At 43.4% G+C, this 27,138-nt stretch overlaps 1 protein-coding gene across 1 annotated transcript in view; it reads left to right on the forward strand.

Moving 5' to 3' along the window:
* Positions 1 to 18,676, forward strand: part of tmem132e (transmembrane protein 132E) — a gene marked incomplete at both ends in the record, with an annotated part of 750,910 nt that extends 732,234 nt beyond the window's left edge. The window contains 2 exons of the mRNA XM_083638875.1: positions 8,808 to 9,002; positions 17,606 to 18,676. Coding sequence (XP_083495001.1) covers positions 8,808 to 9,002; positions 17,606 to 18,676 — 1,266 coding nt within the window. The remainder of the gene's footprint in view (positions 1 to 8,807; positions 9,003 to 17,605) is intronic.
* Between the last annotated feature and the right edge of the window lie 8,462 nt (positions 18,677 to 27,138).

Below are 27,138 nucleotides of genomic sequence, written 5' to 3' on the forward strand. Positions count from 1 at the left end.
GTTCTTTATTTTAATTTACCGGTATTTGGATATTAATGAAAATGGAAAAGCCATCCTAAAAAGGTAATCAACACTGTTAAAAACAGCTTTTGGCATTTCTGGGTCTATTTTATTTGGTGGTGTATTTTCTTTTCTTTTTTTCCCCCGTAGATAACTGGCCAGATATCAATGATCTGACATCTCATCTATATATATTAGCACAGCCAATGGAGTTTGATAGCTGGAGATTTAAAGCTAAAACATCAACGTAAACATGTTTTGGTGTCAGTCCCTCAGAACAGCAAGTCAAAGAACTTCTATGTAGACTCACCATTTTGCACTGCAGCATTCAAGAATCATACAGGGAGAAATCCATCATAGGAGCGGCAGAGAGACACTGACAGGAGGCTCAATTGACCAGAATACAATGCAGGCACAAGACATGTTGTCTGTTGAGTAAGATTTGTTCCTATGCTATAGCTATCACTGTTGCTATAAGTCTCTCAGCTGCATGTACCATACTGGTTGTCCATTATGTTTCTAGGTTGTGAGTGACTACTCCTTTTTGAATGCTTGTTTGCCACTTCTTACCCCCCAAAATGCTACTATAAAAACAAGCCTGCATCAGTGCTAACAGAATATACTATGACCATTGATCTCATAGTTTCTCATGTTGGACTACTGTAAATCGTTCTGTTCTTTATTTGGATGGAATGCAACACTACCGATTTAGCAAGTGCACCTTCGCCATCTAAGGCCATGGAAATAACAAAATGCTAGTGTTACTGTAAATATGGATTTTTTTCAAATAACAGTTTACTCTGAAAATGAATACATGCCACCTCAATAAAACATGCCTACAGAATGTGGTGTGTCTCCTGTGCAGGTCATAAAACAGATGACATTTTTAATTAGATTTTTAAACGATCAATGTAAAAATGTTGTTTATCTTTGCTGAATTGTATTTTGACATTTGTACATAGTATCATTGATTTGAATAGTGTCTTTAATGTGTAAATAGGGTGTTTTGTCGTTTTTATTGGTCTGTGAAAACATCAGCCGCAATGGAAAGGCATGTGAAACAGCAGAAAATCAATTCTAGGAAAACAGCTTTTATGGTGAATAGCCCTTTATCTGACCCAGCCAGGCACACACACATACATTCCATATATATATATACTTAACACTTAACCAAAAATCAAACAAACAGCACAGACAGGTAGCATAGACTCTGACATGAATTATCCATACAAACCCAGTGAGACGTACAAGGCAAAAGATTAATAGAGCCATCACGCTATTGAAGCTGTATTTTCAGTACAGATACTATACCGTTTAGTATAGTCCATTCTAAGTGTGTGAGGACCTGACTGGAAAATCATCTTTGGATGTTCCCCTTGTTGTCAAATTCCACTCCAGAACGAAGCTGCTCCTGCTGCATCCAGTTTCTTTTCGTCTTTTCTTTACTAGCTTGGCTCCTCCCTAGCTGTTTCCCTCCCATTCCTGATTTACTATTTTCATAATGGTAGAATCGATGAGGCGAAGGAGTAAACGTCGTCAACTAGTTAAACTTGCTTTACCATCATAATGAATTGATGAAGCGAAGGAGTAAACTCGTCAACTATTAAACTTGTTAATACCTACCATGTCATTGTGATTGTGGGACATGTAATTAACCTTCAGCAGCAGAAAGGCCTGACAAATCGAGACTGGTAACTGCCGAGGCATCTCTGTGGGTACGGTTAGCTTAGCTGTTAGCCTTTATGGGGGAGAGAGATTGACTTTTGTTGTTGTTTTTGTCACCTTCTAGTGGTCAAAACATTTTGCTTACTGCAGCCTTTACTAGGATGCTAGCCAAGGCAGAAACCTAGTGAGGATGTTGGGAGGAAATTAGAGTGAAATTGTGTCGTTGGTGTAATCAAGTGAGCATCTCTATCACAGATGTTTTGTTCCATGACTGGACCATGTTGAGGACAACCAGAAGATCCAAAAGGTTCAACAGTGCACACTGCACCTACACTTAGACGTACAATTAGCCCACAAGAGCTCACTCAATCATGAACAACCTTACTGTCAATTCCAGTATGAGGCTAATGGGAAGGCTTACCCTGTCTGTCTCATATAAGAGCATTGTCTCCTCCTTGAGCGTGAGTGTTGCTAGTAACAGAGAGCAAGGAGCTCAAAGGGTGCAACATTAAATCATTATGTTGCTATGCAACACAAAACAACCTGCAACATCCTTTGAGCTGTCGAATGAGTAACAAAATGGATATTGCTGTGGACAATAAAATGCTCTTGCCCTTGAAGAGGACATTGTGGAGCCCATTCTGAAACAGGATGTGGTTACTTGATGTCCTCCAAAGAAGAGCAGAGTTGTATCATCTTGTCCACCGACCAGGGCCAGATTAACACAGTGTGATGCCCCGGGGTGACCCAGACATGAAGTGCCCCCCCCCCCCCCCACACACACACACACACACACATAAAAAGTAAAATTTACTATGGCAATAAATACCACATATTTACATGCCCGTATTGCTAAAGTAGAACCTCAACACACACATACCAGACACAAGACACAATGTAGATGATGGAGACTAACATCATCACACATGAATACAATTGGGCTAATTGAATGTACAAGAGTCTCTGCTTTCCAGTCAGACTCAATTTCTGCAATTCCAATATTGTTTAGGGGTCCTATATGCAGAAAAATTCAGAATAGGCAAAAATAACACATTTATAATGCATTGGGGTTTTTTTAAGAATAAAATTGATTAGCATAAAGTGGGCATGTCTGTAAAGGGAGACTTGTGGGTACCCATAGAACCAATTATTATTCAGATATCTTGAGGTGACAGGTCAAGGGACCCCTTTGAATATACCTATGCCCATTTTTCCCTTGCCAAACTTTTGTCTAACTTTGGAGCGGTATTTACCCCCCTTACTGACAAGCTAGCATGTCATGGTTGGTGAATGGATGCCTTAGATCTTCTAGTTTCATATGATATCAGGAGCTTCGCTCTAGCTTTAAAAATGAGCCCGCTACAGCCTCTGAAAGACAGTAAAATTAGCCACGGCTGATGCTGTTGCCCCAAGGCAGATGATGCCCCAGGGCACTCACCCTGCCCATATACTGTAGTTGCTAATCCAGGCTTGCCATCTACATAGTGGCAATTTCATGGGCTATTCTTACATTGATGTAGTTAGTGCACAACTTGGCTAAAGTTGAGACATGTCCAGGAGCACCCAGGACAGCGCCACAAAACACAACTGTGTCCACAGTAGCAGGTGCAGTTTTGTGGAGACACATGCCTGCTAAAAATAAATTAAATATACAGTATAGGCCGGTTCAAAAAAGCACTGTAAAAGGCCTCATCGTCAGTTTAAAGACCGCATTGTAGGCTACTGAAATTCACAGGCTAAAGGGACAGCCGATGCTTCTGGTTTGAACTATTATATATATTGGTTTGTCCTGATTTGTATACGTTTTTATTCTGTATTCTGTGATTTTCTTTTTTACTATTGGATTTTAGTATTGCTTGTCATTTTACTATTGTCATTTTTACTATTGCATTTGACTCTTGCTTGCATTTTACTATCGTTTGTATGTATTGTGTCATTTTTTGGACCCCAGGAAGACTAGCGGCCGTCTTGGCGGCAGCTAATGGGGATTCTTTTAAATAAACAAATGCACAAATAAACTGGCCTGCTCATTAGTTCACAACTACATTCTTTGACTTAATTAGACTTAACCCACTACTATTACAATCACTGTAGGAATTGTGGATGCTATGATTTTCCACATACCATAGCTAGGCCATCCTCTGATATATTGGATATGTCTCCAGAAACCACAGCCAGCATGTTTCATAAAGAAAAGAATAATGAAAATGCGTTATCGGGTCCATGGCTCTGCTGTGGAGACCTTACTTACTTAGAGGAAGAGAGGAGGCAAGCGAGAGCATAGGCTACAAGGGCTGTAATAAGAAGATTGGCAGGCTGATGCATTCTGTGCGAGTAGAGTGTGTGTTTGCATGGGGGGTTGTTAGGGTCTTGAGCAGTGTTTGCATGGGGGACTGTTATGGTGTTGAGCAGAATAGAAATTGTAATATTTATTTTGAGACCAAATTAATAAAACCAGACACCTGCAGGTGCATCTGTTTCAGCAAATGATTTGGCACAAGACGCCTTCCTCTACATGACAAATTACGTTGCACAAAATTATATGACAAAACCTTTATCTGAGCCAAAGGAACAAAATTGGACAAGTAATGATGTACTAGGCATGCAGGGGAAGAAGCAGTTCTAACCATAACACAAAACGCAGCGTATAATTTTGTGTCTGGTCACAGCAGGGGTCTGCATATAGCAATCAGAGATGGAGATATCGAACGTTCAGGTGAAGAACTATAACGGTTTATTTCCGATTTTCTTTTGATCAGCCATCATACTTGCAGGCCAACGTCGCATCACATGAAAGTACGAAGCAGTCAACAGTCATTACAAAGCATAACTCATATGTTTCAATTGCCTATCATTGCATGAACCTGTCAGAGTCGCCGAACCCCCCCCGCCGCACTCACATCACTATATTTTACGACGGCAAGACTCTAAAAACGCCAGAGCTGAAGTGAGAGAAGATTTTCCTGTGTGACTCTTTAAGAACAAGGCTGGTACTTCACTGAATAACTCTTCACTCTCCTTGAGTCCCTCGTGACCTCTGGTTGCAATTGCAGGAATCATGATCTTTTAAAGCCCCAATATGTAACTATTTAACCTTAATATAACAGCTTCTAAATAATTTTGATGCTACACTGACTTCTAATACAGACAATGGCGCCTCTATCATTCCCACTCTGTGCCCCCTGTTCCTGCACTATGTAACTTTGGTGAGCGGGTCAGAGCATCAAAATTACCTGGGTGTAACTCCATTTCCTGGTGCAGCTCCTTCATGTTAAAAGCTTTCCGCTGACAAACTAACGGGACGCTTTTATTGTGAAGAACGTATAGGAAGTGAAATATTGTTTTTTCAATATTTTATTTTAAAATTTTCAGAACATGAAAAGCAAAACAAAAACAAAAACAGACATGGAAAAAGAAAAAGAAAAACACATACATCATCAACATTTCAACGTGGTGCTACCAGCCATATAAGGTGCTTATGTGCTTGTAAGAGATGTTGTGCATGCTCACCGTCTTCACTACTCGAAGCATAAATTACACAAGATCTACCCTTCTGTCTCGCCACTATGTGACATGTGTCAGGTGTCAGAGGGCACACTATCTCATGCTTTCTGGTTCTTCCCTTCATTAACGGGATTCTGGGCTACAATATTTGATTGGTACTCTAGGGCCTACAACACAACCCTACAGCCAGAGGCGGAACTCGCCATTTTCGGCTGTTTGGAGTCCTCTTTGAACTTCCCTACAGCTGTGTAACAGTCTCTGACATAGGGGACCACTGTTGCCAAGAGACTCATTCTGAAGGAGTGGAAGTCCTCCTCTCCACCCTCTTTTCGGGTATGGCTGATGGACATGATTTCTGTTATACAGATGGAGAGACTCAGGTCCCTGAGAACCAACTCGCTATCTGGGAACCGTTTCTGGCCTACTTTGACGAGGTTAAGAATTACAGGTGACTGAGGTTGGGGGTGATGGCTGGCTTGCCCAGCTGGTGTCTTGTGGACCCCTTGCGTGAGATCCCAAGCACTTTATCTTTTACATCCTTGAGCAGCCGGTAGCACCACATTGCAAAGTTAAATGTCAATGATGTACAGTATGTATGCTTTTTTTTTTTTCTCTCTGTGTCTGAGCCTGTCTGTCTTGTATTGTCTTTTGAATTGTTTCATAAAAAATTGAAAATAAAATATTGGGGGAAAAAAGATGTGCATAAAATCAGCTGGGCGAGTTACTCGCTTCTAACCTCGTTCAAGTAGGCCAGAAACAGGTCCCAGATAATTGAAAACTTCCTAAGTGAGTTGGTCCTCAGGAACCTGAGTCTCTCCATACTCACAACCAAAACCACGTCCGTCAGCCACAGCTGAAAAGAGGGTGGAGAGGGAGACTTCCACTCCTTTAGAATTAGTCTTTTGGCGACAGTCGTCCCCTGCGTCAGAGACTGCTGCACAGCTGTACGGAGGAGGAGCAGAGAGCATTCCGTTCCGCCTCCGGCTGGTTATTTTGTAGGCCTTAGAGTACCAATCAAATTTGGCCCAGAATCTGGATAGTGAAGGGCAAAACCAAAAAGCATGGGACCGTGTACCCTCTAACACCTGACATCACATAACATGGGTGTGCAACCTAGACTTGGAATAATGAAGACGGTGAGTGACTTCAAATTGGATCAGCTGGTGTCTGCTGTTAATGGAGCAGAGTTGGACCACAGACAGACTCCTGTCCCATATAATTTCAGACAAATCAACACCAAGTTCCTCCTGCCACGCCTCTCTAATCCTCTCAGTGGGGGCCCTGATGCAGCCATCAAACAGATACACAAATCTAGAAATAAGATGGCTGGAGTGAGGGGGGCTTAACAAAACATAAAAAAGCATATTCATTTGGGAGAACTTCAAAGTCACAAATCTTGGATCGAACATAATCTCTGACTTGTAGGTATCCGAGCCAGTGCGTGTTGGGCAACTCAAATTTCCTCCTCAGAAGATCAAAGGATGCGAAATGACCATCTATGTATAGGTCTCTGATGGAAACCAGTCCCTTCTCAGTCCAGGCACGGTAGATTCTGTCTGACCGTGAGGGCAGAAAAGAGTGATTAAAACAAATCGGTGTATGAACAGAAACATCTGGTATACTCAAAACGTTTCTAACCTGGCTTAGGATAGGACTAAAATTTTTTTATATTTGGAGCTACTTTTTCAGCTGATCAGTTACTGCTGAGTAGAGAACACAAGCAGAAACAGTAAAATCAGGCTATCTGAAAGTACAAACAGGGAAGTAAGTAACATGTATTAGCATCCTGTAATTACCGCTTGTGGCACCTGAGGCCACTGTTGCTACTGCTCAGCAGCTTTCTAGATATTGGGGCTTTAAATTTGCTCTAAGTGTTTGTTGCAAAGGGCTGTCAAAAGCCGTGGATTGGCTGGCTTCCAAAATGGTTTTGGCGTTACATCCGCACGTGTTTCTGGTAACCATCACTTTAAAAGGATGGGTTGTATGTGTTTTTGTTGTTAATAATTGAATAATAATTTATGGGATTTATAGCGCCTTTCAAGACACTCAAAGCGCTTCACATATCAGGGGAGGGAGGGCTGGGGGAACTCAACTCATCCACCACTGATGTGTAGGGTGATGTACGGCAGCCAGTTTGCGCCAGAACGCTCACCACACATCAGGCTATCACGGTGTAGAGTTGAGGGATGTATGTGCCAATTAAGTAACAAGGGATGATTAGGTGGCCATGATTGAAGGAAGGCCTGTTTGAGAGTTTAGCCAGGGCACCAGGGTTACACCCCTACTCCTGCGAAGAGTGCCGATGGGATCTTCTAATGACCACAGAGAGTCAGGACCTCGGTTTAACGTCTCATCCGAAAGACGGTGCTCACTCACAGGACAGAGTCCCTGTCTCTGCCCTGGGGCATTGGGGAGATTATTCATCAGATCAGATTATTCATCAGACCATTCGGACCAGAGGGGAAGAGCACCTCCTACTGGTCCTACAACACCACTTCCAGCACCAGTCTCCCATCCAAGGAGTATCCTAGGCCAGACCTGCTTAGCTTCCCAAGGAAAGCCAGTAATGTAATGCAGGAGCCACTGGTGTCTTTTGCTTGTTTTTTTGTCTACTCTGTACAGAGATGCACTGACACATAAAGTCATACAATTCAAGCCCTTGGTCCAGGGCGAGATTGGCCAAATTTACACCAAACATGGATCCTAATTGTGATCGCTGTCAAACAACCCCAGCCACTTTATCACATATGTTTTGGCTTTGCCCAAAATTAGTAGATTTTTGGCATTCCATATTTAAAAAAAATTCTGATATACTGGAAATATCCATTGAACCTCTTGCCATAATTGCAATCTTTGGTGTGGTCCCGCATGATCTCTCCCTCAACCAATGCAGTAAAAAGATGATAGCGTTTGGTACACTTCTGGCTAGAAGACTTGTACTTCTTAAATGGAAAGACAAGTTTCCTCCATGTATCATCTAACCCTAGAAAAAATCCGATACGCTACAAGGGGTTGTGCTCTCGACTTTTATACCATCTGGCAGTCAGTCCTGGACCAGGTAGAGAAAATGGACGCTTCAAGCATTTCAAATGTATAGATTTACCCCCCCCCCTCATATTTATTTTCATTCATCTGTTTTTGTTGTTGTTGTTGTTGTTTTTTCTCTTTCTTTTCTTTTTCTTTTATGTGTCTTTGTGTACTGATATACTGCGATGTATGACATGATGTATGTGGTGTAATAGGCTAGGGGTTCTCGTGGGATGGGTTTTTGTTTAAAAGTGTCAAGTGTATTTAAATCTGTATTTTGTATTTTGTATGATATACAGAAAACAAATAAAAGAACTTTGAACAAAAAAAAGAGATGCACTGACACATGGACAGAAGCCACTTTAATCCCATATTGGCTTTTTCGTGCAGTTTATAAGCCTCAGCAAGACAATAAAGCTGTTGTCTATTCTTGACTTAAATGATGTCCCTCTGTCACGTCAAGAAACAATAAAACACTGTCTGTCCCTCTGTCACGTCAAGAAACAATAAAACACTGTCTGTCCGTCTGTCACGTCAAGAAACAATAAAACACTGTCTGTCCGTCTGTCACGTCAAGAAACAATAAAACGCTGTCTGTTTCTCCCCCGCAGGTGGAGTCTCCGCTGGCGGTAGATGCGGTGTTGGGAGAGTCGTCGTTCTCAGTCACAGACGACAAGGTTTCCATCTCGCAGCTGCGTGTCCACGCCATCTCTGGCCTGACCCTGTCACTGCAGCCCAGCCCCGGCAACAGCCACACGATGGTCGCCACAGCAACTGGCCTCCAGACTCTCACCGCTCCCAAACAGGTACAATATTATTCATTACACAATGTGGAAGGAAGAATCGTCACATTTATATTTAGAATTTAATTTGAATTTAATTTAATTTTAACACATACCATTAACTAGTTGCTTATTAGCATGCATATTAGTAGCATATTGGCTGTTTATTAGTCACTAGGTAGTCTCTCCCCAGACTCAAATATTACATTGAATCACTGCGCTCCGCATACTACATAAATGAGTCTGTGCCAGTTCACAGCCACTGCTGGTTTTTGAAGGCGGGTTCAAATTGAATGAGTGACAGGTCGTAGCACCGATGAGAGAGTGGTTCGAAAAATGGGCTGCGCCTCCCGTGTCGTCTGATCGCAAAGTCATTACTGATTGGGGAGGACAATCCACCACTGGCATATCACTGGCCAAGTGAACGGTTCCCTCCCATAACCAGCCGGCTAAGGGAAAGTGTCCCAGACCCAGTGAGAGCTCTGCAGCATGCAGTAGTCGTATTGTATCAGCGTAATAACTCTCATGGGTCTGGCGTTGAGACTACAATGCCTATGACATCAGTGCCTATGACAGTCATGTCATCAGATGATTTTGGTCAATAATGATGTCGCAGATGTTGTGACATCATCAGTGGGACAACAATTTAAACAAACAGTGCCCACTTGAAACAAACAGTGCCCACTTGCTCCCTTTTTATATAATTCCTAGGCTCGGCTCCTCGCCCAACCTGCAGCTCGCCCACTGTGCGGGCTCTCTTGCTCTTATGACATCACTGATGATGTCACAACTTTGCATCAGATGCTTTTAATTTGACAACATAAACATTCAAAATTGCCCCTAGCTTACTTCCTGTTGCAATGTTTGCTAATGCAATAGCTGACAGGAAATAAGCTAGGGTTCAAACTGTTCCCATAGCAACCCAATTCCGTGAAAACCGTCTTACTTGCCCCCTGCAGCTCGCCCGCTGTGCGGGCTCACATGCTCTTATGACATCACTGATGATGTCACAACTTTGCATCACTGATGACATCACAATTGCTCTTATGACATCACTGATGATGTCACAATGCCTATATGACATCATCAGTGATGTCACAATGCGCAATTGCTCAAGTGACATCACTGATGACATCTCTTCTGGGACTTTATTACATCAATGATGACATCAGTGATGTCACAATGCCAGGACTTTATGACATCGCTGATGACATCATCAGTGGGACAAAAGTTGAAACAAACAGAGGAACAGAGAAACATTGCCCACATGCCCTTTCATAGATAGATAGATAGATAGATAGATAGATAGATAGATAGATAGATAGATAGATGGTCATGCAGAATAAGGCATTAATAAGTGGTTTATAATGCCTAATAAACAGCCAATATACTACTGATATGCATGCTAATAAGCAGCTGGTGAATATGTGTACCTTAATATAAAGTGTCACCTTTAATTTTATTATTTACTTTTGAATAATATTTTGGACTAAAGATTAGGCAATTAAATTTAGCACCCACTGACTTCTAAATTATATGCGTTTAAATATGGCAGTGCAGGTAATTGTAACTTGCACCAGCCATTGGCAGTCAGAAATAAGTAATGTATGCCGTAGTTTATTATAGCTAAAATAACCCTTGTGCTTTCCCAGAAGCACTTATCATATTTCCCCATTTCTGTCTCCAGAGCGCTAAAATGAGGTTTAATTGCAAAGTCACTCTCAGTGATTATACTGGAATATCAACAAGCAGGCCCGATTCAGACAGGTTGGTTTCACTTTTGAGTCATAAAATTATTTTTGAGCCAAATCTCTTTAGCTTCAGCCAGCATTATTAGCGAGGATGCCAGATCAAGTTGCTGTGCTGAACTAATAAGTAGCCTCATTTCAGTGTTTTAACAAAAAACAAAACAAAACAAAAAACAGTATTGACCAAGGCTGGTGAAAATCTTCTGATTTTTATCAACTCCCAAGCTGAATCGTATTGCACAAGTGAGAAGTAAGAAGACATCTGGTGAAGAAGAGGAATGTGTGTCTTGACAGTGGCAACATGGGAATTAGGATGTCTGCAAATAATTCATTAGCAGCTTCACCTAGAGAGAAGTGTCTGTGTCTGTGACGTGTGTCTGTGTTCGTTTCCTACTTTTCCCTTTCAATGGCCTGCAAGCTTCCAAAACTGCAACGACAACCACATCAAGCATCAGTGAGAGAGAAGCCAGCATTAAATTCCAATTTTTCTTGCTTTCCGCTTCTTGGCCACCTTGAAATGTAATTATTGTAATGTATTGTCCTAAGTGCTCTCCAAGGCTGGACCATAAAAGGCAGCCAATCCCTCTGCCGGCACAGCTCTCAGAGGAGTACTGGAGCTATTTCAGGCCATTTGATAATGTTTGACAGGGGAACTTTCTAAACGTCTCCTATTACTCTAGAAATGAATGGAACTCATAAACCATGTATAGGGAGAGGTGGACAATCAAGGTCTCTTTGCATTATTCCCTTCCAGGGGCGTAGGCAGAAATTCAATTATGGGTGGGCCTGGATAAAATTGGGTGGGCCTGGATAAAATTGGTGGGGCAATTGCATGACGAAATTTTGCTCCTAGATGTCATGAAGTCGTCATGCATTAGACTCTGGAGATGATGTGCCCTGTGTTTTTAAGCTACAAAACCATTAGCTAGCAAGGCAGCAGCAAGTTTGCCTCTAGAAAACAACCAATTTAACTCATTCACCGCCAATGACGTCTTTGACGTGTTATCAGAAATAGCCCTCCCCGCCAATGACGTGTTTGACGTGTTTTTGTTTTTATTACTGCAGGGCGTAGTTTAAACACTTCCCCAGCCTGTCACATGGTATCAGGTCCCTATCATCTAAGACAACACGTGAACAAACACATACCGCAGCTGTTGTTTTGAAATTGAGCAGGAGGAAAAGCAGAAAACTGGTAACGCTTCCTTGTGCAGACAGGAGAAACGCCATTGAAACGCGCCTCGGCGCGCTGCACGAGCTGGAGTCGCCTTCCTCTGTGCCAGCCGGGAGAAAGTAATCAAGAGATGTGTTTGATCATCGGAGGAATGAGGAAATGATCGATCAGTTTGCGAGGGCGGTGAGGACGTGTTGAATAGCCGAGGGGAAAACGGGAACAATCAAATAGCAGGGAGGATATGACAGGGAGACATGGACGAGGACGGGTGGACCAGAACAAAACAAAATAAACACACAAACAGCTAACAAGGCAGAAGCGGCAGTCACAGCAGCCCGCTGTCTGTTCTCAAGAGCTATTCAGTTGGTTCATGTAATCGCTGGGCTGCGTGCCCTCCAGTGTTGCTCCTGGCCAATCCCAGCGCCACAGGGCGTGGTTATTGCTTATCCTATGTGGGGTTAGAAATCTAAAAGGGGGATCATGTGTGTGTGTGTGTGTGTGTGTGTGTGTGTGTGTGTGTGTGTGTGTGTGTGTCTGTCTGTCTGTCTGTCTGTCTGTCTGTCGGTGTGTCTGTCTGTCTGTCTGTCTGTCTGTCTGTCTGTCTGTCTGTCTGCACACTCACTCACACCGAGTAAACTGTATTGTTGAATGTAAAAAAAAAAGCACTTCATGTGTATATATATATATATATATATATATTTTTTGTCATTTGTGTCCTAACGAATAATATTTACATGTCTGATGTCAATACAGTTCAAAATAAAAGAATTGAGAGCGAGTTCTGCATGAGATTGTGTGCATAAATACATAAATGCCATTTTCTGCAATTTCTTTTCTCAGAGAGACATTTTGGGGGAAAACAGGGTGTATATAAATGGCTATAAGTAGAGTACAGAACATGCTAAAAGCTCACTTTTTTTTTCCTGGTGAACCCAGAGACGTACATCTTCATTTTGAGGTATTGCAAATCACTCTGGTGCTAATAGATAATTTACTGTGGGTCTTGAAAGATGACCAACAATTATGAAAATCTTTGGCCTGTGCTAAATATTGGCAGTCCTAAACTGGCGGTGAATGAGTTAAAAAAGAAAGAAAAAAAAATGTTTTTTTTGCGTGGGCCAGGGCAAGAAGTGGGTGGGCCTGTGCCTATCCGGGCCCACCCGTAGAAACGCCCCTGTTCCCTTCTCCAAATGATAAAGTTCAAGCCTTTCAATTCTGGTAAATCATTGCAGGTTCTAAGGCAGCTGTTGGCATCATAACTTATTCAAGATTCAATATTCTAGATGTTTATTGTCACTCTGGTTCTACAGCTACGTTTGTTTGAAATTCTTAGGCCAGGAGGCTCCATACAGTAGGACATAAAATATAAGACAAGGTGCAAAAACAACAAGTATATAAATACGAAATAGCATCAAATAAACAGTAAACAATAAGGGGGAAACAAACAATAGCAAATGGCAGTGCAGGCTGAGGGTGCTATGATGGCAATGAAGGTACAAGGAGTAGCAGTACAGTTGTATGCTTATGCATCCAAATATTGCACTCACATTGTCAAATATTACATTCAGTCAGTCATATTGCACTCCAAACTGCAACGTGTGTGTGTGTGTGTGTGTGTGTGTGTGTGTGTGTGTGTGTGTGTGTGTGTGTGTGTGTGTGTGTGTGTGTGTGTGTCTGTCTGTCTGTCTGTCTGTCTGTCTGTCTGTCTGTGTGTGTCTGTGTGTGTGCGTGCGTGCGTGTTGTTGAGGTCGAGGAGTATTTTGGCTGTTCCGCAGTCTGCTGGTGTGTGCATGACTTACTGTTACTGTACAAATGAGTAAATAAATAAGTATTACTTTATGAAACTGAAGTGTTATTACAACTACAATTAATTAAAGAGTATCAGAGTATTATTAGATACTCTGATTACATAGTATATGTATTTTATAAATCGTGCTGTTTATGCTGAATTTATGTTAATAATTTCCTGTTGCTGTAAAGCACAAATCAGAGAGAGAGACAAGTGGCTGTGAGGCCATCCCTGGCTCCATCCTACACAGTGCACATCAGCCCTTTCACACTAGTGTAGGCTCATAAGAATATATACCAATATGCAATGTATTATTCAAATCATGCATATCAAAGGCTGCCTTCATCCTGACAAGCTGAGACGATACAGGCCCGGCTCCAGCTGGAAGTCCGCACAGCCAGGACTGAAGGCTTCATTCTTCCAGCATTCCAAATGGAATTTGGATAGGGACATCTCTCATCTCTCCTCTGGAACGAAATACCCTGAAACGGTCGGGCTCTGTTGGAGAGAGAGAATTGTTCCTTCTTCGTCAGCTTTCTTAATGGGGGTTAGCTGATGTTTTAGCAAGCTGTTTTTCAAAGATTCCCGTTATCCGATTTCAGCTTAACCGGAAAGTATAGCGTGGAGGGAGATAGAAAATACAGACAGGACAACATTAGATGATAGACCGGAGCTCATGTCCTGAGCATACGCTCCTGTATTATGCCTTATCTTTCTGTGCTGCAGAGGGAGTGCCGCTGTGTTGTTGCCTACAGGACAACAGTAGTTCCTGCTGGTGTGTGCACGTCACAGGCAGGAGGTCTGCATGTGATGCTGGTGTGCACATCACAGGCAGGAGGTCTGCATGTGGTGCTGGTGTGCACGTCACAGGCAGGAGGTCTGCATGTGATGCTGGTGTGCACATCACAGGCAGGTGGTCTGCATGTGGTGCTGGTGTGCACGTCACAGGCAGGAGGTCTGCATGTGATGCTGGTGTGCACATCACAGGCAGGTGGTCTGCATGTGGTGCTGGTGTGCACGTCACAGGCAGGAGGTCTGCATGTGATGCTGGTGTGCACGTCACAGGCAGGTGGTCTGCATGTGGTGCTGGTGTGCACATCACAGGCAGGTGGTCTGCATGTGGTGCTGGTGTGCACGTCACAGGCAGGAGGTCTGCATGTGATGCTGGTGTGCACATCACAGGCAGGTGGTCTGCATGTGGTGCTGGTGTGCACATCACAGGCAGGTGGTCTGCATGTGGTGCTGGTGTGCACATCACAGGCAGGTGGTCTGCATGTGGTGCTGGTGTGCACATCACAGGCAGGTGGTCTGCATGTGGTGCTGGTGTGCACATCACAGGTAGGTGGTCTGCATGTGATGCTGTTGTGCACGTCACAGGTAGGTGGTCTGCATGTGATGCTGGTGTGCACGTCACAGGTAGGTGGTCTGCATGTGGTGCTGGTGTGCACATCACAGGTAGGAGGTCTGCATGTGATGCTGGTGTGCACGTCACAGGTAGGTGGTCTGCATGTGATGCTGGTGTGCACGTCACAGGCAGGTGGTCTGCATGTGGTGCTGGTGTGCACGTCACAGGTAGGTGGTCTGCATGTGATGCTGGTGTGCACGTCACAGGCAGGTGGTCTGCATGTGATGCTGGTGTGCACATCACAGGCAGGCGGTCTGCATGCGTGTCCAGGCGTGTGGTGCTGGTGTGCACATCACAGGCAGGCAGTCTGCATGCGTGTCCAGGCGTGTGGTGCTGGTGTGCACATCACAGGCAGGCGGTCTGCATGCGTGTCCAGGCGTGTGGTGCTGGTGTGCACATCACAGGCAGGAGGTCTGCGTGCGTGTTGAGGTGTGTGGTGCTGGTGTGCACATCACAGGCAGGCGGTCTGCATGCGTGTTGAGGTGTGTGGTGCTGGTGTGCACATCACAGGCAGGCGGTCTGCATGCATGTCGAGGTCTGTAGTGCTGGTGTGCACATCACAGGCAGGTGGTCTGCATGTGATGCTGGTGTGCACATCACAGGCAGGCGGTCTGCATGCGTGTCCAGGCGTGTGGTGCTGGTGTGCACATCACAGGCAGGCGGTCTGCGTGCGTGTCCAGGCGTGTCGTGCTGGTGTGCACATCACAGGCAGGCGGTCTGCATGCGTGTCGAGATGTGTAGTGCTGGTGTGCACATCACAGGCAGGCGGTCTGCATGCGTGTCGAGGTGTGTAGTGCTGGTGTGCACATCACAGGCAGGCGGTCTGCATGCGTGTCGAGGTGTGTAGTGCTGGTGTGCACATCACAGGCAGGTGGTCTGCATGTGATGCTGGTGTGCACATCACAGGCAGGCGGTCTGCATGCGTGTCCAGGCGTGTCGTGCTGGTGTGCACATCACAGGCAGGCGGTCTGCGTGCGTGTTGAGGCGTGTCGTGCTGGTGTGCACATCACAGGCAGGCGGTCTGCATGCGTGTCCAGGCGTGTCGTGCTGGTGTGCACATCACAGGCAGGCGGTCTGCGTGCGTGTTGAGGTGTGTGGTGCTGCTGTGCATATGACAGGCAGGCGGTCTGCGTGCGTGTCCAGGCGTGTACCGAGCAGAGGGTCCCGCTAATGTTCAGAGATGCTCTGCAGATTTAGGGATTGGTGCAAGTCCAGAAATTCAAAGGCTCAATTAGGCACAGATATTCAAATCACGAGCCACGCCATGAGAGAATGGGATGTGAACCACTGAAATATTCTTTTGAGAGATATAAACACAAGGCAGAGTTGCAGCTTTCTGACAAACCAACACAGCATGTTGTTTTACTTGCATGAAATACTAATAAACATGCATTTAGCAAAATCTTAAAGCTAGAATATGCAACTTTTCCCTTTGTGTCATTGTTAATCTTACCCTCCTCCCCCTCAGCTCCCGCCCTGGCACTTGTCACTCATCTTACTGAGCTGTCATCTAGCCTGAGGCTGAGGGAACCAGTGTAAAGCCTCCACAGCTGTTGTAGAAAAACATGGTGAAAGCAGCCAATGTGCAATAAAAAACAACACTGAGCTTTATTACTATTATTTGCTATTTGTTCTGGCTGCTGTGGTAGAGTTTTTTTTAATATATAAATAAAGAGACTTTGAGAACAGAGCTGTCTTTCTGTCGGTTTAATGTCACTTCACTTGCAAGCAACAGACACAAGATGTTAACCCAATCAGGTATGGAACGAAAAGGGCACTCAACAACAGTTTGTCTGCAGTATTAAAAGGTGAATTCAGCTACAAAGGAGTGGATTTAAGATATGGGTTTTGGTCTTAGACAAAAGGCCAGTCTTTGTAAGATTGTTTAACACAACACCTACGGCCACTGATAATAACATACAGTACAGTTTGAGATGGGAGAATCCAGAGACTCCTGAGTTTCCAGGAGATAGGACATTTTCAGTGCAACAAATACCAATTAAATTGGCTGCTATCTACCACTATATAAAGTTTGAAGGAAGCTGCTAAACTGCATTTTCACACACAGATGGGAATAACAAGGGAGTACAATACATATATTAAAGGCATGGAATAGTATAAAATAAATAATTCTTTCCAAAGCTGCTTTCCTCTGTTGTTGTTGTTGTTGTTGTTGTTGTTGTTGTTGTTGTTGTTGTTGTTGTGGTGGTTGTGGTTGTGGTGGTTGTGGAGGCTTCCCTGCTCTATGGCCTCTAGCCTCACTTTGATAACCACAGCCAGCTCACAAGTGGCCACGCCCACACAAATGGCATACACCCAAACTTAAAATGTCCTGAACATAATTGAAAAGCCAGTTTCAGGCAAGCAGGGGAACGCACAGGGTCACAGAGAGACTCGATAATGTATGGTAGATGCTATTTATTTATTGCTACAGTATTATGTCAAAAAGTACTATATTGTTGCTTTAAAGAAACTAGCACTCCAAGTTGTGTTTCCTTCTTTGTGTCTTGACAGGAGGCCAGTTTGTCCATATGGATGTATTTCAGTGACAACACAGCTGCCCCTTTGACCTACTTTGACCCCAAAGACTACAACCTCAACGCATCGTCATTGGATGACAAGCTTGTGTCGGTATCCCAGGAGCCTCAGCAGCGCTGGCCTATGGTGGTGGCCGAGGGGGAGGGATCTGGTGAGATGGTGCGTGTTGAGATGACCATCTGTGAGGCTTGCCAAAAGACCAAGCGCAAAAGTGTCATCGCATCTGCCACCGCTTTCGCCAAGGTCCGCTTCGGCCCGGAGGAAGACTCAGAGGAAGAGGCGAACACCGAGGGCGAAATTGAGCTGGCTCCCGTCACCAGGCGGCCAATCATGGATCCCAACATGGGCGGGAGGATTTATGAGACATCCAATGAACAGCCTGCCAGCATTCCCATAGATTACACCAACTTCCCTACCATCAGTAACCAGGAGGGACCGACAGAGGGTGACGAAGAGGAGAATGAGGACTTTGTCCACTCGCCCCGTAACATGACCGACTTGGAGATCGGCATGTACGCTCTACTGGGGGTCTTCTGCCTGGCCATTCTAGTCTTTCTCATCAACTGCATCGTCTTTGTCCTCAAATACCGCCACAAGCGGATCCCGCCTGAGGGCCAGGCCAACATGGACCACTCCCACCACTGGGTGTTCCTGGGGAACGGCCAGCCGCTGAGGGCCCAGTGTGATCTTTCTCCACAGCAGGTGGAAAGTCCCAGTAACCCTGTGGAGGGCATGCAGACTTGCTGCCACGGGGACCACCACAGCAGTGGCAGTTCCCAGACCAGCGTTCAGAGCCAGGTGCACGGGCGGGGTGATGGCAGCTCCGGGGGCTCCACGAAGGAGAATGGCGAGGATGCCAGTTCACCCACCTCCAAGCGCAAAAGGGTCAAGTTTACCACCTTTACCACCCTGCCCACAGAGGACATGCCCTACAACTCCATCCCGATAGCAGATGAAGAAGACATTCAGTGGGTTTGCCAGGATATGGGATTCCAAGACCCCGAGGAACTGCACGATTACATGCGCAGAATAAAAGAAATAGCCTGAGATAAGAGGTGTAGTGTGAAGCACCACGCTTGGCTTTCTAAAGAAACGTTCCTTCCTATTTTTCTCTTTTTTCACTTAAGTGAAAGGTAATTTTTCACAAACAAAAAGGCCAACTATTGTTTTGGTTAGGGTTTGTTTCATTTAGTTTGCACAGTGATGTTATCTCATACACACTCACACTTTTCAAAATGGCAGAAATGAATGCAAGGAAAGCCAAAGACTCGACCAGAGGATCTCAATCAGTAAAGTGGCTTTCTGTAGCGTGCCCTTCCCTGTTGCAGGAGGAGGGAACTGGCTGTGGCAAAGCTGTTTCAATGGAAAGCACTGTGCTATGGCCGCATTTGAGAAGCGCTACTGCTCTCTTATTTTGGGGACTGGGATAGCAAACCTGCAATGGATAGAAGAGGTCGGGTATTGCCTCTGTTTGTTTGTCAGAACTGTACCTACTCCAAACAAAGAGGCCTTTGATGAACAAATAATTGTCAAAGACTCTTAAGGAAGCTATGATGTTTTTTCTTTTTTTTCTTTTTTCTTTTTTTGCCAAAGTATGAACATCATTCTTTTAATGGCAAAACTTTCTTCATGGTTGTTCTTGGTGCAGCACCCTCATGATTTGTATTCAAGTTCATTCCTTACATTTTTCTACATTTCATAGGTAGGCTAAAGCAGTGCCCTACTAGTCCTTCTGGTCCAGAACAAATCTTATGCCTTATAAAATGGCCACGGCTCACTACTTATATCAGCGCAGACACCCTGTTTTCTCACCATGGCCAGAGACAGTATGTGGAATATTATGACTGATCTGTTTTCTCACCATGGCCAGAGACAGTTTGTGGAATATTATAACTGATCTGTTTTCTCACCATGGCTAGAGACAGTATGTGGAATATTATAACTGATCTGTTTTCTCACCATGGCTAGAGACAGTATGTGGAATATTATGACTGATCTGTTTTCTCACCATGGCTAGAGACAGTATGTGGAATATTATAACTGATCTGTTTTCTCACCATGGCTAGAGACAGTATGTGGAATATTATGACTGATCTGTTTTCTCACCATGGCTAGAGACAGTATGTGGAATATTATAACTGATCTGTTTTCTCACCATGGCTAGAGACAGTATGTGGAATATTATAACTGATCTGTTTTCTCACCATGGCTAGAGACAGTATGTGGAATATTATAACTGATCTGTTTTCTCACCATGGCCAGAGACAGTTTGTGGAATATTATGACTGATCTGTTTTCTCACCATGGCCAGAGACAATTTGTGGAATATTATAACTGATCTGTTTTCTCACCATGGCTAGAGACAGTTTGTGGAATATTATAACTGATCTGTTTTCTCACCATGGCTAGAGACAGTTTGTGGAATATTATAACTGATCTGTTTTCTCACCATGGCTAGAGACAGTATGTGGAATATTATAACTGATCTGTTTTCTCACCATGGCTAGAGACAGTATGTGGAATATTATAACTGATCTGTTTTCTCACTATAGCTAGAGACAGTATGTGGAATACTATGACTGATCTCAGAAAAGAAGAGCTTGTATAGTGTGAAGATCCCCAACATTCTTTGCATGTAAAGGGATCTCGAGGCACAATCAGAATCTTTTTCCAAATTTGTAAATGTTTGTATTGTAATTATGTAATCATTCATACACATTACTAAAGTAAATATGTTATCATGCATTCCACGCATGTCAGGCCTACATACACGCATATCCTCTCTAGTACATTTATATTCAGTCTCCAGCTGAAGTCGCCTCCAGACGGAACCTAACATTCGACTAGTTACTTACTCCAAGCTAAAACAGCGGGAAGCCATTGAAATGGTAAAACTGTTCGGGTCTTGTGGTGAGAGGAAAGCTCCCCTTGGCGTGCCATGATGATACAACTCTTAGCTTTTTAACAAAATGCTATTGCATCCGACTGTGGAACATGACGATTTGCATTGTGTCAGAACTGTAATTCATCTCATCTTTTTGATTTCCCTCCGACAAGTTACAAGATGCTCCGAAATCCTACAGGAACTCTCATCCACCCCCCAAAAAAGGATTAGTGAATAAATGTGTTTGCTCCTTCGCTTAAACCATTGCCATCCCATGTTGTCATGCTGTTCATCATACACAATGTGTTATATGTGTAGGCCCTATTTTGTTTCACCTATTCCAGTAAACCTGAATATAGAGAGTACAAATATGCTTTGTCGGGGACTCTATCAGCGACAGGGCCAGAGCCTAGCAGCTCTCACAAAGTTACACAAATCAGTGCTATCGACAGGTGGTGGTGACACCGTGTGGATGCCATGGGCATGGTGGTACCCATGTGGATGCCATGGTCATGGTGGTGTTAAGTATCTCAGGACGCTGACTGGACTGGATGAAGTTTTAACTTTGACAGCAGGATTGCCATTGCCTGTGCAAAAAATCAGAATGATTGCAAATACTTGAAGCTAACAGATGTCATTTGCAGGTCAGAATTTGCAGCAGAGTTGATTGATATGTATTAAGCGTTTAAAGGCCTACCACATGGGTTTTAACCTCCACTAAAATAATTAAACGCACACACACACACACACACACACACACACACACACACACACACACACACACACACACACACAATTGGATAAGTTGACAGGAAGGATATTTCAACCAAAACATCCCAAGGCGGCCAAGCACGCACTGACTGAGAGCAGGATCACAGACCTAATAGCATTTTGAATTGCCCTGTGTTGTTATTAGTACTGCAGGGGATAACCAGACAGAATGTTTGAAGATTGATGTTATTTTAATTCTGACAAGTTCAAGGACTAGCGAAGCATCCACAAGATGGAATTTTGTTTGAATCTCACTTCCCCGTTTTTTCTCCTTGCTACTGTACATCTAAGGACTTGGATTTTTATTTTATGTGAACTGCCTGATGTCGGGGATCCTATGACAGAACTAGCGTCACCTGTTCTCTCCATGGTGATTATGAGAATCAGCTCTATTTTCACTCAACACCATCAGTCAAAATGTTTGACATTTTGTTGCTGTCCCACCTGATATTTAGTCCCTATGGCCTTAATAAAGACCCAATCCAGAATTGCTCTCCTTGTGGCACCACTATTGTATAATGTATTGTATTGTATAGGATTCATTTGTTGGATTGAAGATATTTTCATTTGGAAATCTGTTGCCTGGGCTCCTTATACGACTGACAATATGTGACTTGTGAGTTTTAAATATAATCTGAAGATGGAAGTGTTTTGCTTACAGTTACATTGTTTGTAAATATTGGAGCTTTGTTCCTTTTTTTCTTTTTTCTTTTCTTTGGTGGTGTCTAAAAGTTGGCAAGAGATTATTTTACATCAGTAAGTCATACCTTTCAACAATCCGGGTAGCTAGGCCCATAATTGATATGTTCATAAATCCTGGATTGGGGCTTTAAAGTTTTGATTTATTGCATGTCCCTCTATATGTTCCATGTGGTTTAAATTATTAATGACCTAATTCTATTGTTTAATAATAATCAATCAATCTGTGTTAACATCTCAAGCTATCATATGAGGCATTTTTTTAACGGTCCAAGCCCTTCCTGCAGCCGCATCATTATTATTATTGAGAGAAGTAGCAGTCAGTCCGCAGGCCTTTCCTTTTCAACCCACATTTTAACATTTCAAATGATGGTGTCTCAGGATGAATGTAGGATTCTCAAATTAACATGGCTATTTTGTCTCTTGTATTAATGTGGTCAACCCAACTTGGAGACAATGTTTAGTATTGGGTTACTGTAAGTTTCTAATAGCAGCTTTTCAGTGTTTTCCTTATGGTCCAATTACCCCAGTTAATTTATGCACACGTTAATATGTTGCCCATTACTATAGTATGTGTCTAAAACATTTTATTGTTCAGATAATTTTATACTATCCCTTGCCCTGTGTATATATGTATATGCATTTTTCTTTGTAATGCCACTTTGGTGATAGTGCGCATATTGGGCATTCTGTATTTTCTTCAAGCTGCTACTAGAGACTTGGTCATCTTCTTACAAGATGTAATTGAACACTTTGAAATGTACACCCCAACCCCCCCCCTGCCCCACACGCACACACACACCCATGGAAGACTGTGATGTGCCCAGCTCAGTCAGCTGTGCCAAGCAACCACCACACTAACTATAATATGTTCATGTACAGAGCACTATTACATTTCCTGTATTCTCTTGAAAACAAACCCTTGTATTTCCCCGTTATGTGTAAATTACTAAAGAAAATGCAATACATAAATGACGTGTCATTTCTACTCTCCATACCAATGTTGAAGGACAAACGATCGTTGATGCAATGCTTTTTGTGTTTTTTTGTTGTTCATTGTAGCATGATGTTTACTGTGCATCTGCAAAGATTTCATCAGTGCAAGCAGTGGTTCTCAAAGTGGGGTCCGGGGACCCCCAGGGGTACTTGAGGGGGGTGAGGTCCCCAGCAAAAGAGGGTAATACTTTATTTTCACTAGAATTCCAAACATAAGTAACACAATGACAGAATGTAGCCTACTGTATGACTATTTTGGTCATGGGTTGCATACACTTTCTGTAATAAAACCTCTAAAAATGTGAAGACCCTCCCACTCTCCTGGCCCTGACTTGCAGGAGCCTGGTGTTGGGGTCATTAGGTTTATTGGGTGCAGCTGTGCCTGGTGCACTCATTGGGCTTAAGAAGACCTTCAGGGGGGCGTCCCGGTGGCTCACCTGGTAGAGTGCATACCACAAAGGCTTATGCTGCCTTCAAGTCGGCTCGTGTTTACCGTGAATACGAGACCGGAAGTCGTGTATACGACATGCTTAGCATTCAAAGGGTCACGTCGTGAACATGCACAGTTGACTAGAAGCCACCGAGGCTATCAATTTAGCTACCACTAGCTAGCGAGTGGCTAACTATGTTAATGCAGGAAATGCAAAAGCATAATGACAGAGGAAACAAGATGAGACTGTTGAAAATATCAACACATTCTTCTGACATATAAAATTACTATGAAAAGCTCTATAGGCTACAGCTAAAAATATATTTACTTTCCATCAACGTCCATGGGGTCCGCCATTTTGTGAAAATGTCACAACACGTCACAAGTCGTGAGCTTCGAAGCTTTCAAAAAAGGCCGTTCAAGTGGATTTATGTCGTATTCACGGTAAACATGAACCGACTCGAAGGCAGTAATAGTCCTCCGCACAGCCGACCCGGGTTCGAATCGGATCTATAGTCCTTTGCTGCATGTCATTCTCTCTTTTTCCACCCCTTTTCTGTCTGCCCACTGTCCTATCAAATAAAGGCAGAACAAGAAAGACAGGAAGAAAGAAGACCTTCAGACCATGTCTCTCTCCCTCCTCACCGATGCACCTTTTGTTATGGTTGGAATGCTAGTGAAAATAAATGAATACCCTTTTTGCTGGGGACCCCCTGGCTGGAACCCCCTCAAGGATCCTCAGGGGTCCCTGGACCCCACTTTGAGAACCACTGATCTAGGCATTCGAACGGGTTAATGAATGCTCCTCTTTGGCAATAGCAATGAGCTATAAGGTATGAGCTTAACCCTCGTGGTCCTCAAGATCACATAGTGCAAAGTGATTTTTTGGGGGGGATGGGATTCTCACTGTGGTATATGTAAAAGATTAGCACCAACATTGAGTTTGATAGATTTTGATTTTTTTGTGCAGTGTCAAATTTAAAGAAAATCCCCCATTATAAAGCCCAAAAGTGCTGTTTTGGGGCCTCCAGCAATTTTTTAAAACAAAAACCATGGATTTTATTATTTTCTCCAGGTTATTTGTAGGTAATGCTTCCAATTTTAAGATTTTACTGGTCATTACAAAACTGACATTTTGATGGCATCATTTCCATGTTTGACATTAGTTCCATGTTTCCATTGGTATATCATCAAAATCACACAAAAAGGTATGATTTGATGTAAATCAGCTCTATTGACCATACATTCCAATAGAAAGCATACAAATGTTTTGGAATGGATTTGCTAACAAGGTACAAGGTACTTCATGGTGCTTTTATAAACAATCAAACCAAGCCGGGTCAATTTGACCCGGGAGGACAACAGGAGGAACTATTTTGAATAAAACACCCCAAATTCAATGAAATTTGTTTAAATTTATTTTATTTTATTTGTGAAGGGCATAGTATTGAACCACACATGTGATTTTCAGGCAGTTTGATGGAAGAAAAACAGATTTCTGATGGAAAAACCTTTCATGTCGGGTCAAATTGACCCAAGGACAATACAGTATGATGATTTTAAAGTTATAATCTCAAAGATTTTCATATAAATAAATGTATGTTAAGTCACTATATATCTGATAGTAAGTTAACACAATAGTGATTGAACCTATGGTCCATTGATGGAAGCCTTTGCATTTTCAGTATTGCAGCATTTATGAACTTTGTGTCTGGTGACACTTCTGTCAGGAAGTTCAGGGTTCAAAATTGAATCGGCTGCACAAAACACCATTAAATCTTCTCCATAAGGTTAAACATTTTAAGGAAAACATAAGCACAAGATTTAAGGGTGTCTTGTGCAGTCGATTCTATTTTATGGACACCTTAACTCTGACTCTAAGGGAAATCTTAACCTAAGGTGCTTTGTGCAACTGGGCGGCAGGGTTGCAAACTCAGTAGGGAGTTCATCCTTCACCCGGCTCCAGCTCCAGGACTACTGCTCTGTATCTGACTGACCTCCCTGTGGAGGGGAGCGTTACTGTCCTGGAGCCAAGCACTGGAAACGTCTGAAACCAGTACAATCTTTCTTCTCTGTACACATTATTGGAGGCTGTGGTCTGATCATAAAGGTTTGTATTTGTGTTTCCCATGTAGTCCAGAGATCATTTTGAGTCTGCCCTTTACTGAGGCCATCAATGTTTGGCTTCTGTGTGTGTGTGTGTGTGTGTGTGTGTGTGTGTGTGTGTGTGTGTGTGTGTGTGTGTGTGTGTGTGTGTGTGTGTGTGTGTGTGTGTGTGTGTGTGTGTGTGTGTGTCTCTGCAGCCCCTCACGCTATGGCTCTCAATATCATTGGGTCAAGGTAAACATAATGGCTAAATTAACTATCGGATAAGAGCCATGTATAAAAATACTGCCAGGGTTTTTCCTGCATAGAGGTTTTGGCACCCCCAAAGAGACTTTAGCCACCCCCCAAAGGCCCAAGGCCAAAAGAATCCTGACAGTGACTGATATATTTGAGTAACCCTGACTGCAGATTAACTCAAAATCAAGCATTTTTACGGTTTCATTTAAAGAATTTCAAAGTTAAAGTCCCACATTTGTACCTTCAAATGTCTTCCTTTCTAAAACTTGAGGTGCTGTAAGGGGTCCATGAAAAATCAGCGAGTCACCCGTCGTTCCTAACCTCGTCGGAGTAGGCCAAAAATGGGTCCTAAATAATTGAGAATTTATTAAGTGAATTGGTCCTCCTCAGGAACCAGAGTCATAGTTTTATACCCTTTTTGGGGGGGCTTGACGATGAGTGACTTTTAATTGGATCAGCTGGTGTCTGCTGTTAATTGAGCAGAGTTGGACCACAGACAGACTCCTGTCCCATATAATTTCAGACAAGTCAGAAGCATTTCATTCTGATGGGAGTGAAATGTTCCAGGACAACTGTATTGTCTCCAGTGGTCCATGCATGGTTTGATGAGCGTAACAGCAATGTAAACCATGCACCGCGCAAAAAGGGAAAAGAGTCCGCACACCAGCCAGGTAGGGCATCAATATCTCAAAGTAATCACTAGTGCCTCGGGCAACCATCATTCAACAATTTATTTTCCCCACAACCATGCACCATGGCCATCCCAATCATCACACCCAATTGAGCACTTCTGGGAGTTTGTTGATTGGTGTCTGAGACAGTGTTTACCAACAGAAAATTATGGAATGCTGTCACATCCCTGCAGGTAGACTATTACAGAATCTAGGCCAAGGCACAATGGAGCTGTTCTGGGGACTAATGGTGGCAAACGCCTTGTTTAAATGATGTTTCAGACAATTTTCAATAATGAAAGCTACCTTAGTCAATACCTGATTAAACTATCTTATTCATTCATTCATTCATTGATTCCTTCCATTCATCTTTATCTATCTCCCCTGCAGCTAACATATAATATGTTCAGGTTATGTCACTCAGTTATAAATAGACACGCCCCTTCAATCCTGTCCAATCGCTGTCTCCCACGCTTTCCCATGCTTCCCTCTCTCTGGCCTGCTGGCCAATCACTTGAATGGAGTATCACATGAGTGGAGTAGTAGTTTATATCAGGTTCCTGGTATTTGTCTGTGTGTAACTCACCTTGTGTGTCACCCGCAGTCGCTGATTCTACGCCGTTGCAGTTGTTTTGACCCACCTCCTCCCCTGAACACCACCAATGTCATGACTCCTGTAGAACTCCCTATGGGGGGTTCTCTATCCTATACATCA

This window comes from Poromitra crassiceps (assembly GCF_964638095.1).
Source record: "Poromitra crassiceps genome assembly, chromosome: 1".
In the NCBI taxonomy this organism is placed as follows: domain Eukaryota; kingdom Metazoa; phylum Chordata; class Actinopteri; order Beryciformes; family Melamphaidae; genus Poromitra; species Poromitra crassiceps.